This window comes from Mchenga conophoros, linkage group LG22 (genome assembly GCF_057382185.1).
Source record: "Mchenga conophoros isolate Kocher_MC1m ecotype Shallow Benthic linkage group LG22, M_conophoros_male_GT1.1, whole genome shotgun sequence".
In the NCBI taxonomy this organism is placed as follows: Eukaryota; Metazoa; Chordata; class Actinopteri; order Cichliformes; family Cichlidae; genus Mchenga; species Mchenga conophoros.
In genome coordinates this window covers 1966208-1980448 of record NC_140546.1, presented here as the reverse complement: position 1 = coordinate 1980448, position 14241 = coordinate 1966208, and the positions used below count along the sequence as shown (strand labels likewise).

At 43.4% G+C, this 14241-nt stretch overlaps 1 protein-coding gene across 2 annotated transcripts; it reads left to right on the top strand.

Moving 5' to 3' along the window:
• Positions 1-5211: 5211 nt before the first annotated feature.
• LOC146548489 (uncharacterized) lies at positions 5212-11923 on the top strand. Of its 2 annotated transcripts, none has more exons than XM_085262012.1 (2): positions 5212-5350; positions 10735-11923. In XM_085262012.1, exons 1-2 carry the CDS (start codon positions 5338-5340, stop codon positions 11094-11096), a joined length of 375 nt encoding a protein of 124 aa, XP_085118138.1. In that variant the 5' UTR covers positions 5212-5337; the 3' UTR covers positions 11097-11923. The 2 variants fall into 2 exon arrangements, with proteins under 2 accessions (XP_085118138.1, XP_085118137.1); XM_085262011.1 differs by lacking the exon at positions 5212-5350 and adding an exon at positions 9069-9135.
• The last annotated feature ends 2318 nt before the right edge of the window (positions 11924-14241 follow it).

The following is a 14241-nucleotide window of genomic DNA, read 5'->3' as shown; positions in this document are numbered from 1 at the left end:
TGTGTGTTTACTTTGTTTTTGTTTGTTAGATATTTTATTCTTTTTTAAACTTGCTTTTCCACCTGGATTGTTTGACACGTGTGACCACTGTCGGCTTTGGACTCTAGATCAGAATTCAGACTTTCATTTTGTTTTGCAGTTTGGGTTTTCCTAAATGGAAACTAGGAATTATTCCTAATGGTCTATTTCAGGAACCAGTGGCTAAAAAAGGTCAATAAACCATTTGAATCCAGCCTCAGGTGTCCTTAACTAAATCTAACCACGGCCAATATGAACAAAAGGCTGTTATTAAACCAGGACCAGGGGTCCGTTCTTCCTACCTCGCTTACTACATCCAAGATCAAATCATCGCGCTAACCGTGAGCTCGCTATCCCGGTTCTCCGAACACACCTGTTGTTGACGATTAGTACAGCTGGATGAAGTAATGTGAGATCACTGGGTGGCTTAACAGGGGCTACGCATCGATAGAAGAAACATTGATCGGCAACCCTCTGATTGGTCGGCGAAAATGTCGAAGGAGCGCGCTCGGTATTTTTCGGCAGCAGAGCAAGAACTCTTGAGTGAGGGATTTCAGGAGTTTCAGAGTTTAATCAGAACGCAAGGGAACACTGCAAAGGCTGCAAAAGCAAGGAGAGAGGGCTGGCAGGAAGTTGCTGACAAATTAAACTCGTAAGTAATTTAACAATAATAATGGAGTGGATTGATATAGCGCTTTTCAAGGCACCCAAAGTGCATGACAATGCCACTATTCATTCACTCTCACATTCACACACTGGTGGAGGCAGCTACAGGTGTAGCCACAGCTGCCCTGGGGCAGACTGACAGAAGCCAGGCTGCCATATCGCACCATCAGCCCCTCTGGCCATCACCAGTAGGCGGTAGGGTAGATTTATTATATTACATTATATTATATTATAATATGTTACATTATATCCCCTTTCACATTAGAGCCACAACAGGACCCACTAGAACATGGGAACAGGTAAAAGTGAAATATAAGAATATTCTACAGAATGGTAATATTTATCACTTATATTGCTTTGAGTCTCTTGGAAAGAGACCCTGGAATAATCTGTTTGTTTATAACAGCAACCAAGAAAAGGGCAGAGCAACAAAAGACAGGTGGTGGTCCTGCACCCCCTCGTCAACAAGTTGGTTAAGTAAATAATACCCTCACGGGAAAATCGATATCTCTCTATGAGCACACTGTCGCACTGAGCTAAAGGATCCTGTCTGTCCCGCAATATACGCTGAATTCTGAGGACTCTCCTTATCAATCTTGCACCTTCCGCAATGGGTGGCTCGCGTTTACGGACAGGACATGGCTGCGACAGACTTCCTAAATCCACCTTCGCTTTTATAGCCGTGGTCTCTCATCTTGATTACACGAAGTAATTTACAATTACTACTCTGAAATATGAATTACATCTGTAATAATCACATACATGTAATAGAATGTTAATAGTACATTTCCCTTTTTTAGGAAATGACCTGTATGTATCTGTGTGACATCAATAAAAGGATCAAGTGCTGCATTATCTTTAGTTACATTGATGTTATTTATTTATGGTGGAACAGTGGTGGAATATCGCTGTTGCTTTCGTATAAATGAAGCGGACATACCTGAGTGGCCACGATCTAATCCTGTTTACATAAAGTAAACCTGCTCCCCAGCAGGTTTACGCTTACGGCTCTGTTGCTATGACAGCAAGTCCCGGATGAGCTTCGGAGAACCGAACGATCCAAGATCACGCGAAATCGTCAACAATCAAATCCAGCTAACTTACTTAGCGAGGTACGAAGAACGGACCCCAGGTCTGGCTGTCCTCAGCTCCTTCTGTTGCTGAGCCTGTTGGCCAGTCGCCTTTCACAGCAGACGTGTCGTGTGCTGCACTCACCACTAACTAGAGCAAAGGACCCAAAATTAGTGTTGCGCTGGCGGCTGTGCCCCACTTTGTGCTCGATGTGCCCGCTTCCTGTCGTTTCACAGCATGTATCTCTCTGACTGCATGTCCTCTGTTGGGTTTATCTGGGCACAAACTCCCCTGCAACACGAGACCGAACTGCTCGACAAGACAAGGAGTCAGCCCAGGCCTTCACCTGTCCTTAGCCAACTTCCACTCCTACGGCCCTTTTTATTGTCAGCAAGCAATCATTCATGAATATGCAATTACAAATACACGTGACAGTCTTAAGCAACATCTCTGAACAACATCAGTGTCTGTATTCTCTCTCTGTGTGTGTGTTTCCAGCTATATCATACATAGATACGCGACCTTTCAATGAACTTAAACTGTGTATGAGGTTTGCAGAAAAGCAGAAGTAAGCGTCCCACTGAATGATAAGAACAGGAACTTGCGATGTTTCATATCTCAGACGAACGTTTAAAGGTGTGGAGTTTTAAGAAACAGAACAGCGCAGTCTTTTTCCTGAAGCCATAATGGGAATTATAACGTCGAGGCTGCTTCCTCTCATCTCGTGGTACACAAGTGCACACAGAATCTCATCAGACATAATAAGGATGTGATTATTATCAGCGTACAAATGATTATATATTTCTAAGCACAAATGACAATATAAAAAATATCAATTCCAACATCCTCTACGAGAGTTTGTGTGTATTGTGTTCAAATGTTTAGTAAAACCGCGCGTCGCTCACTCATAAAGAAGAAAGCCGTGTAGCTATCCTGCCTGGTGACGAGTGTGTCGTCACCACAACGCTTCCCCCAAAACTGTTCACTGAACCTCAGCGTGTGCTTGAACTTAGTGCAGCACTTAGTGACCACACGAAGGTACGTCACAGCACTCAGCGGTCAAAGTTGAAACCAGTTGAACTTTGACCCCAGCATGTGCGAGTACTCCTTGCTTGTGGTTCAGTCTTAGAGACAGGATGAGGAACAGGAAGGAGCTCTGAGCAGAGCCAAAGGTCCTCTGCATCGAAAGGAGTCAGCTGAAGACTTTGAGGCATCTGGAGAACAACCCTCCTCCACCTGCTCCATGGAGAGCATGGGACAGGTGGAGGACAGGGGGGTCTGGGACTTCTACACACAGAGGGACGTAGGTATGACTCACATCAATATGACCACATGTGTATTCAAAAATCTGCTGCATGAAGTAAACCTCTTATATCCTGGTGAGCTGCACGGGGTTGCAGCACTGTTGTCAAACACCACGTGCTCTGAAACCACAAGCATGGCCTCGTGGTGGTCATGGCAACAACCTGCTTTGCTCTCCAAATGTCCGCGCGTGAAGTCAGAGTGAAACTGATGTGGTGTTAATGATGTCCTTCAGCTCTCTCTGCTTAGTTTACGTTGGGTGTGGTTGATTCGGGGAGGCAGTAATCCCTGTGGGGTGTCAGGCAGGCCGACCACAGAAATCAGCTGCTCGTCTGCTTTGGTTGGCTAAGCTGGATTTACCTGTGGATGGACAGAAGAGCAGAACTGAAATATGTCTTGATGATATTTCAGCTGTGGTGATGTCATGCTGTACATCAGCGCTCATTAACCTCAGTGTGGTGAAACATATTGTGAGCTGGCTGCTGTGTGCTGCAGGAACAGCTGTATACACTCAAGCAGCTTATTTCCTGTTTTGAAAAGTTCAAACCAAAGTCTGTTTGCTGATGTCAAAGTGGTCGTTTGCTCTGGGATCCATATCACTGCAGGTAAGAACTTTTCAATATCTATTAACCCTTTAAAGCCGGTCGGAGCAGCACGCTCCGTTTTGCGTAACTATTTTTAAATCCCGGTAGCTCTGCAACCACGTGAGCTAGCAATATAATTCTTTTTGCATATGAAACTGGAGGAGTTGTACTTACATCTTATGCCATCAGCTTGTCCTCGGTCACAGTTTCCTTCCACATAAAGCTTTGCAAAAACTGCATCAAAGCACTTGCAGCAACAAAAACATAATATTACAGAAACAGCTTTGCCGATCCGATCAGCTGTTTGTAACACTTCCTACGTCCATCAGTGCGAACTGTCGCATGTCCACCATGACCTGCCCGAAACCGGAAGTGACGTCATTTTGCGGAAATGTAGTTTTTTTTTTTACCATCGTGGCCTTGTAAGCCTATACTGGTGTTTTTAAAAGTTATGTTTGACTTCATGACTTCCTGTGTCGTTTCTGGGATGCTGAGGACTCATATTGCACTGCTGGAAATAGTTTATTTTGATGCATATGCTGTTTTTTTGCAAATTTGCATTATAATATTTATTTTCGTTTTTCCTGCAGTATATAAAAATTGGTGTATTTCAAAAATAAAACTATGAAGACACTCAAAATAAATTTCCTGTGGTGGGAAACTAGTTTGTGTAACTTTTTTGTATTTACAGTTTTGAGGGATAAGCCTCTTAAATTTCTCTAACTAGAAATATATGTTAAAAAAACAAAAACGATTTTAAATTTTTTTGTAATTTATTGCACTTTTTTGCAATTTATGTAATTACTATGCACTTAATGCAGACATATTATTAGAATTTGGGCTATAACAGTTGTATTGATGTATAGCAACTTGAAATGCTCCCAAAAATGGCTCCACAGCATGTAAAAATATAATATAAGCTCTGGTGGACTTGGTTCTATGGTAGGTCTTAAAGAGTTAAAATGATCCTCAGCAGCAGCCTCAGTTCTGATTTCTTGTAATGAGCTTCGTGTGGAGACTTCTGTGTCTTTGTAAACTACTTAAAGCTGATGGTAGCGTGGACATAAGACACAATATGTCTCGGTCCTGGGTCGGTGTTTTGAGTTTCTTGTGTCTCTGAGTTTTTGTATTATGATCTTAGTTCTCTTTGTTCACCAGTTTATTCTTTAGTCTGCTGTCTTAGTTTGGCTTTCTTGTATTCTCTTTAGTTTTCTGAGTATTTCGTAGCCGCCCTCTGTGTGTCCCTGTTGTTGTTCTCTGTGTTTCTTAGTTGCTCTGTCTGCCATAGTCAAGTCTGCGTCTGTTACATTTCCTGTTTTACTTTGAAGGTCTGTGTCCTACGTGAATGTACTGAGTTTCGCTTCCTTTGGGTCTCGTTTTGTTCAGTTTCTCCCGTCTGTGTCTCATTCCCTCGTTATTTCCCAGTGTATTTGAGCCCTGTGTTTCTCTGTGACAGTGTCGTGATTCTCCCTGTGGCTCCTGGAGTACATTATAATTAGATTTTCCCACTTTAGTTTTGTGTTGTTAGTGATCTGTTTCCAGAAATGTGCTTTTGAGTTCAACTTCTGTCCCTGTGAGTTCGCGTTTGGGTCCAATTCCTGCACACGGCTGAAACATGACACAATAAAGACGAACGATCCAGTGCATTAGAGAATAAGACCTGCTCATCAGAAGGGAAGATGCTGTGGATGTGACAATGATCCTATCAGGTGACATCAAACCTTATCAGAGTTCTTCAGTTTTTCTTTGTTTCTCATTTGATGTTTGAAATCTTTCCTTTCTAAAGTTCAGTCAATAATCATGTTTTTATCTCATCTTTTGAAAATAATGTAACTTTTTCTCCATATAATGCATCAGTTTAACTTTGGTTACATACTGCCCCCCCCCTCCCGTTACTGAGGTCACACATCAGATAACAGGAAAGCAACTATGAGCCAAACTGAAACTGTCGACGTATTTCACACATATCTCACTGTCTCCCAGAATACACTGCTGCTGAAAGTCTTCACTCGTCTGCCTTCACACGCATACGAACCTGAGTAAATCCTCAGGGTTGAGTATGATGTCGGCTCTTTGCAGCTATTTTATTTCCAAGTGTTTATGGGAATTTCTCACCGTTCTTCCAGAAGCATCTGTGAGGTCAGATGTCAGAAGAGAAGGCTCCTCTCTAATTCATCCCAAAGGTTCTGTCGGGTTGAGTTCAGGACTCTGTGCAGGCCGGTCAAGTTGTTCCACTCCAAGAAATGATGACGAAACGTTTCTCCCACTGCAGACGTTACATCCAGATGAACAGTGCTGACTTTGTGGGATCTCCTTACCTGACTGAGCCACAGGACCCGAACTGAATTCATTCTTGTAATTCCATTTCAGTTCAGTTTTACTGACACAATGCCAAATCACACCAGCAGCTGCCTCAAAGTGTAAGAGAACAACAACGATACAGAGAAAACCACAACACATACTGAGTGAAAAGGGTGACAGAAGAAGAAACACAGCCCCCAGCAGCATAGAAATATTGCAGCATTACATTTTGGATCAGCTGAAGGCTTTCAGGGAGTTTTTAGGACTTCCTGATAATAATGAATTACAGTCGTCCAGCCTGGAAGTAATACATGCATGAACTAGTTTTTCAGCGTCACTCTGAGACAGGGTTGTTGATTGTCATTTATGCTTAGAAACATCTACTCATATATGCTTAGAGTTTTATAATCAATGTCATGATGGTAGAAGTTTGATCCTTAGGAGTCTGCAAAGACTGTGTGCCTTCCAGAGTGTTCTGGCATTCACTCCCACATCCTGGGAGCGTGGGAGAGGTGGTCCCTGCTCTTATTGCTTCATGGTAGGAGAAACATCTGTATCTGTTTTAGTCTCAGTGCCTTTTGTTTAGATGAACTGCTGGACTTCCAGACCAGCAGGTTTAGGGAAGTCTTTATGGGGCCACACTCTGACCCCACACACAAATCTGTTATTTTGGTGATCTGCACAAGTTTACAAAACCACTGTTATAACTGAGTTTTCTCTGCCATACCTCTGCTGTGGTTGTGACATGAAGCCAGCACGACCGTCCTTTCCCAAAGTAGTCGGGAGTCGATCCCAATGAGACTTTATACAGAGTCACAAATTCCAGCAAAAGATAAAATATTAGCGACTTATAAATCCAGATGTCAGATCACAGCTGTTTAATAATGGTTAATACTCTTAATTTCACAAATCTTTGGTATAATTCTTTTATCGCGACGAGTCATTGTTTTACTGATTGCACTTCCTCCTGAGATCAGTGCGCTCTACACGTTTCCTGTTTTGGACACTAATTCACTATTTTAAACTTTCTGAGTCATACTGACTCGGTGTTCATAACGACAGCTGTCTTTCACACATGTGTGTATTTCTGAAACATGTGTTGCATCAACCATGTAATGTTGGACAATAAGTCCTTTATTTGCCACCAAATGATAAATGATGAAGACAACAGGAACCATCGGCCTTCATTAACCACAAAGTGTGAAAATATATCTCGATGATCGCTGCGTGGAGGAGGATCAGCCCCATATGTGTGAGCAGCTGCAGTTTGTCTGTTCACAGGTGTGAGTCCGGATCAGGATCAGGTGAGTATTAGTGGCTCTAAGTTGTTAGGCTAGCTGCTCTGAAGTGGGAAATACACCTGTTAGCCCCTCCTCCTTAGGAGTGTTTATGCAGACTCTCCGGTTGCTGGCCCTCTGTCCCTGTGGAGTGGAATTTATACTCGTCGGGGATCGAACCCGTAGTTTTTACGTCCCTTAAATCAGTCAGTTCTGTAAGTGACATGACTTCTACCTCACTGAGCATGGCGCTTCTCAGTGCCCGCTCATCAACCAATGAAACGTTCTTGTTGAACGATTTTATTCTTTCCAAATTTTTTACTTTTAACTGAAACTTGGCAGCGCGATGGCGACTTTTCATCCCTCGTCGAACTTTGCCCGGGCGGATACTCCTAGCCAGCCTTGGACGTCCGGTCGGGGAGGAGGTCTCGCTGTGGTGGATCGAAGTCGGATCCATTGTTGCCCATTAATGGTGAAAAAATGTTCGTCGTTTGAACTACAGCCAGTTAAAATTGTGTTACTGTAGTGTGTCGTCCACATGAACCAAAAGGTCAGTTCTTAAAGGAGTTCAGTGACTTTTTGTTTCCACCCTGAAGCTGTCCGGACTGGTTATAACCTGCACGTTGATGATGACTCCGGCCTCTTTGCCAGTGGTTTTCTTAGCGTCATGGACTCTTTTTACACAGCATGTGTTTGGCCCCACACATACCAAAGGACACACACTGGACCTCGTTTTTTCTTTAGGCTGAACCACTGACTTCATTAGTTCTGAGGACATTTTTATCTCGGACCATCATTCTGTTATTTTTAAACCGTCCTTCCATCCGTCTCCTGTTCGACATCTACTTAATTCTCGCATTTTAAATTCCTCTACTGCTGCTAAATTTTCGGATGTTTTACATTTGGTGTTGCCTGTCTCTGACGAGGTTGATTTATTAACAGATATTTTAAATAATTATTGTCTTTCTATTTTAGAAAGTATTTGTCCTTTTAAACCATCCGACCCATCCTTCAAATTCGGGGAAATGAAGGACACATTTGTCGGCCGCATTCGGAGGAGTCTACGAATTTGGACAGCCTTCGGCGCGTCGCTGTGACGTAATCGGTCTACAAATGCGGCCTCAGGAGGATGCAGCCCATGAATTTGGTTTTTGTGGCTCCCAGACTCTGGAGCTCTTCCACTGAATGTGAGATCTGTAGACTCTGGCAGTTCTGTTAAAAACTGTTAAAAACCCATCTTTTTAAACTTGCCTTTGGTTGATGTTGTTTTATGTTCTAGCTTCTGTGAAGCACTTTGTGATTTTATCTTGAAAGGTGTATATAATAAAATGTTACTTATTTTACTTTGCTCCTCCCCTCACCCCAACCAGTCTCAGCAGAACCAGTCTCAGGAGATGGCCCCGCCCCTCCCTGAGCCTGGTTCTGATGGAGGTTTCTTCCTGTTCAATGGGAGTTTTTCCTTCCCACTTTTCTTCCTTTCAGCGTAGATCATCTGTGTCACAGCTGACTGAAGATTTCAACCACAAACATTCTGAGAAGTAAGATCTCAGAATAAATGCACAGTGGAAAATATAAGCACATTGTGAAATGTCATATTGTACGTTTGACCACACTGACTCTAAACTATTAACAGCTGATCTAATGTTGGAAAGCACCTTCCACCTTCCAGCCCAACCTACAGAGTTTACCGGCAGTGACGTGTTCACACAGTGACGTGAAGGCAGATGAGTTGTTATGACCATAAAAAGACATTTAGACTTTGTGGCTTCTTGTGTGAGGACACAGCAGAGTATTTAAAGCTCAGAGCGATGCAGCGAGCGGTCATTTCTAGTCTCGGTGCTTCATGTGCTTCTGTGCCAGGATGAGGGTGAAAGTCTTCAGCTGCCTGTTAGTCTTCGTTCTGGGCTGCAGTGCAGGTAAGGAGCTGTTCATACTTTTACAAGCCACACACACACACACACGTAAACGTTGGCAGTTGTCACATAACTTCATTCATAAAGGCTCACCATTTCTTTGACACCTGTATGGTGTAAATTATAATTAGATATTTGAATTTTGGTCCCTTGGAGCTTCACAAACCTCCCATGGATGAAGCCTGAAAGCGTATCTATCCTTTGTGATGATTATGAATTGAAAAACACAGAATATAGACCGAGGGTTTCTGACAGCGCACTAGTGTTTAATGTCGTTCTGTGGTTTCTGCATATTGTCCATCATGTTGCAGATATTGAATGATATGTTGGATTGGTGCAGCTGCAGGGTGGACTGTACTACGAAGGATATTCAACAACTAAACCTAAAGCCCACCTCAGACGGATGTCAGTTTGCAACTTTGCCTGTTAAGCTGGGCTGTGTTTCAGTCCTCACACCACACATGCAGAACTGAAATGGTCAGGGTTGACTGCATTTTTAAAGAAAATATTGTTTAATTTTCAGGATTGATGGACACAGCATGTTTGGGCACTTCTGTCAGAATAGAAAAGAAAATCATTTGAGAAAGTGTGAAGGTGAGAGGCCAGTAGAGAGGCTCGGAGACGCTTTCAGACTGCCTCCAAGAGATTCTGACAGGCGACCCGGGAGGGGGGGACGGTGCTCTACCAGCACTGTTTACAGTGCGGTGGGAGTGCTGCTGACTGCGACTGGGGATATTGTCAGGTGGTGTAAGGAATCCTTAATCCCACGGACACGTCTTCTGTAGAGGAAGCAGAGTTTGGGGACGAGGACGGCTCCTGGCAGGGCCTCTGGCTGGATGAGATTCATCCTGATTCCTGAAGGCTCTGGATGTGGTGGGGTCGCTTGGCTGGCATGTGTGGAGATCACGGGCAGTGCCTTTGGATTGGCAGACCAGGGTGATGGTTCCCATCTTTAAGAAAGTGTGCTCCAACTATAGGGAGATCACACTCCTCAGCTTTCCTGGGGAAGTCTATGCTGAGGTGCCAGAAAGGAAAGTACTACATCCTTATTCTCACTTATGGTCACGAGCTGTGGGGTAGTGACCAAAAGAACAAGATCGCAGATACGAGCAGCGGAAATGAGCTTCCTCCAGAGTGTGGCTGGCCTCTGCCTTAGAGATAGGGTGAGGAGTAGAGCTGCTGCTCCTCCACATTAAAAGGAGCCCATTCGGGCATCTGACAAGGATGCCTCGTGGGCGCCTCCTGGGTGAGGTGTTGTCCAACTGGGAGGAGGCCCTGGGGCAGACCCGGATACGCTGGAGAGATCATGTCTCTCGGCTGGCCTTAGTGTTTTCCTGGGAAAGCAGGTGGCTGAGGAGAGGGAGGCCTGGGCTTCTCTGCTTGGCCCCCCGCGACCCGGCCTAAGCAGAAAAAACGGACGGATCACCGTTGAGTCCATTCATAATCAGGTTGCTTCATAATTTAAGATTTTAAAAAATTCAGTTTTGAGAGCAAAATGAATGTTGTCCTTGCTTAAACATCACCAGGTAAACAGGACTTTCCTATTGAATTATTGCTACAAATTCCATCTGTAATAATTTAATGTCATGCTGTGTCTCACAGGAATAATCCAGAGAGTGATCCAACAGAAGGAGTCCATCGCTCTGCCCTGTCCTGGCTCAGTGGAGGGTAAAGTGACGTGGAGCAGAGAGAGCGAAGGACGGAGGGTTGACCTGCTGGTAGTTGATGGTGACAGAGACATCAGACTCGTTCCTGACCCACACAAACGCTTCAGCTCATTGGCAGATAAATCGCTCTACGTTTTCAAGGCCACTCGCTCAGAGACTGGAAAGTACTTCTGTAACAATGAGCTGGCTGCAGAGCTGACGGTGACACCATCAGGTGGCAAAGAGAGAGGAGTGAGCAACAACTCGACAGAAGTGAAGGAAACTGTCTCCATCGGTCAGACATTCAGTCAAATATAACTTTACAGCCTCACATCCATATATTTAAGACTTTTATGAATGTATATTTGAAAGTATCCTGTGTTTCTGTTAATATTATATGTGTTGCTGCAGCAAAAACAATATTTAACATTCCCTCTGAGACTGTAAGCATTAAGAACGCTCTGATGGGAACGTCACTTCACTTTTGTTGGATTTTTGGAGTTCAAAACTGAACAAAACATTTGTGTTTTACAGATTTTGAGGATCAGATAAATCCTTTTATTAAACAATAATGTCAGTCTGTGATTAATGTTTCATACAGCGCTGTGTAGCTCTCACTCACACACTGCATCCCCAAATCAGCGCTCCACCCTGAGAGTCCGATGCTCAGATAAATATGATAAATGTTTTCAGCTCACAGCTCACAGCAGGTAGAAAACCACCATAGATATACTTTGAACATCACACAGGCCTCCCTATTGGATAGTTCCATCCTGCAGTAACCAATCATCTGTATCAGCTGCACAACAAGGTTTTAATGCCACATGACCGCCGGAGGGCGCCAAAGTAAAACCGTCGAGTGGTTAATGTGTCAACAATGTGTCATCGTGTGACTCAGCAGTAATTTCCCTCAAAATAACAACAAATGCAGTTTGAATAATTTTATATTTTAACCCTCGTGTGGTGTTCGTATTTTTGTTACTCAGCCAGTGTTCATGAGTCTGGTGGACCCGCCAGAGGTTTGGCTTTCCAAACTAACACTATCAAACAATTTTGTGTTAAATTACTCAACAGATGTTTACTTCATCCCAATAACAAGACATATGAACAGCAAACACGGTTATTTCTTCCCTTTGCCTTTGTTAGATCGCATTTATGAATTAATGTGCTTCTCGTTTCTTTTTTTTTATATATAAAATGTTATAAAAAAATAAAATCAGTTATAATCAAGTGGAGTGAGTGGAAAGACAACACATTTACACATGAAGCAACGTGTTTCACAACTAGATGGGATCAGCTGCTCATCAATGGTGACATTAGGCCTGGGGTTGTGAAACAGGGGAGGTGGTGCACCGACTATCCCACACTGTCCTGATGGCAGCCAGCTTGTCTCTCTGCTGTCGAGCTGGTCTGTCGTCTCGGTTAAAAACAGATAATCCTGGAAATTTTGTGGAAGTTTTCCAGAGACACTGATGCACGGAAAAGTTCTGCATCCCACGGGGATTCTGTGGATTCCCCTTTGGACCTGAAAACTCCTGCGAGGATAAGAACCCCAAAGTAGGCCTGTAGATGAATTTGGTCCATCTGCTTCCACTACTCTCCAAAAACACACCTTCCTTCTAAATTACTGAAATCCAGAATCATTTTCTGGATGGAATCTGGGATGAAAAGCTCAAATGAAAACTTGATGTCCTGCACATGACCGTGTTGGCCCTGGTTGCACCCTTATCACGTTTGCAGCTCTGCAGGGTGGCTCATTTCTTGGGCAAGAAGACCATTCAATTTCACCAGTTATTGACATCCATATTTCTTCACTTGCTGTCTGGTGGGCTTGTTCTGGTCCTGGAGCTGGCTGCAGATGGGGTACTCGTCTTTGTTTTGTTACTAAATGGCCCTCAGCCTCATCCTCTTCTTCAAAGTCACTGTCAGACTGAAAATTCAGAAATGTGATCCTCATATTCTGAAACCTCTTCTTCTACAACTTCATCAGAAGCTCCTCTCTCTTCGAAAATCAATTGCAAGGCCCTCGCAGAAGATAATCTTTGGCCATCTTGATCAGTTGTGATAAAGAACCACACTGGCAAAGTCTTATTTATAGTATTATGCCCCTAATTTGCAGGAGGGACAGGGTATGAGAAAATAAGATTTGGATCCCTCAAGAGAGAGTATAAATGTGCAGGAATGTCAGAGCAGACGTGTTGATAGCTGAATTTTCAATAATGTTGCAACTTTGTGCGGGAGGGGAAGGAAACACTATCAGCAGCACCAGAAAGGAGGAGGACAGAGTGTGGGAACACAGGACCTGCACTCTCAACACTTTTACTAGACCTGGGTCCAGTGGACCCCAACACCTTGTATGTAATGTAAATGCGTGGGGGGAGGTACAGTATGAGGTCATTGAAAATGTTTGTGGATTTATGTCCCTCACAGAAAATAAGCCAAAGATAATTTTTTTTTTATTAATCCTTTATTTATCCAGGTAAAAAATCTCATTGAGATTAAAAATCTAATTTCCAAGAGAGACCTAATAATAAACTGTAGACGTTTTCTCCCGACAGGGACAAAAGGCTGCACAGCTGTTGTCACAGCTTCAGTTCTTCTCTCGCTTGCTAACTCTCACAGTCGCTGGAGAGACAAAAGACTCTTCCCCCACTCTGAGTCTTTGTGTGAATGCTTCCCTCCAACTTCCTGAGATGCCGTCTGTTAACAGCAGGAATGTGTGAGACTGAGGCTAAAACCTTGTGGCACCAAAGCATCATACAATAAGATAATGTGAATAATACAGAAATAGAAGAAATTCTTCTACACGTGAAACACTAATCCGCTCTCTTCTTCTAAGATCGTGTCAAACGTTCCTTTTTGGTAGAGCTTGTAGTTGAGGCTGTGATCATGTGACCCTGAACATCATTTAGCCATGTTGCTGTCGGCTCAGGCTGCTGGCAGATACAACTTTCTGTTTTTCTTTGCATCTAAAGAACAACTGAAAGCATCATAGGCCTTTCTGCCATATGCAAATGATGCTGCTGCAGCAGAATGGCAGTGTTTAAGTGGAGCTATAAGAGCAGGAATTCATGCTTTCTGTGCTTCTGGTGGCAACGTGTTTGTGTTTCACGCTGTAGGCGTCCTCCTAATACACACTGACCTTTAACCAGTGCAAACAAGTATCAGTGTCAGAGGGAATAACACAAAAACACACAGCAAAGAGCACAAACCAGCTCGTTCTATTTATAGTTCACACATCAGAGAGAAAGAAGTTTGAAGTGTAGCTGTGAAACACCATCGTGCACACGGACGTCAGCAAACTGTTTCAAGTTTCATTGTCAATGACAGAAAACGGTGTAGCAACACGTACCTGTAATCAGTGATGGGAAGGTTACTGTTAAAATGTATCCCACTACAGATTACAGATTACAGATTACATTCTGAATACTTTGGATTACTTAATATATGATCATGCTTTTTA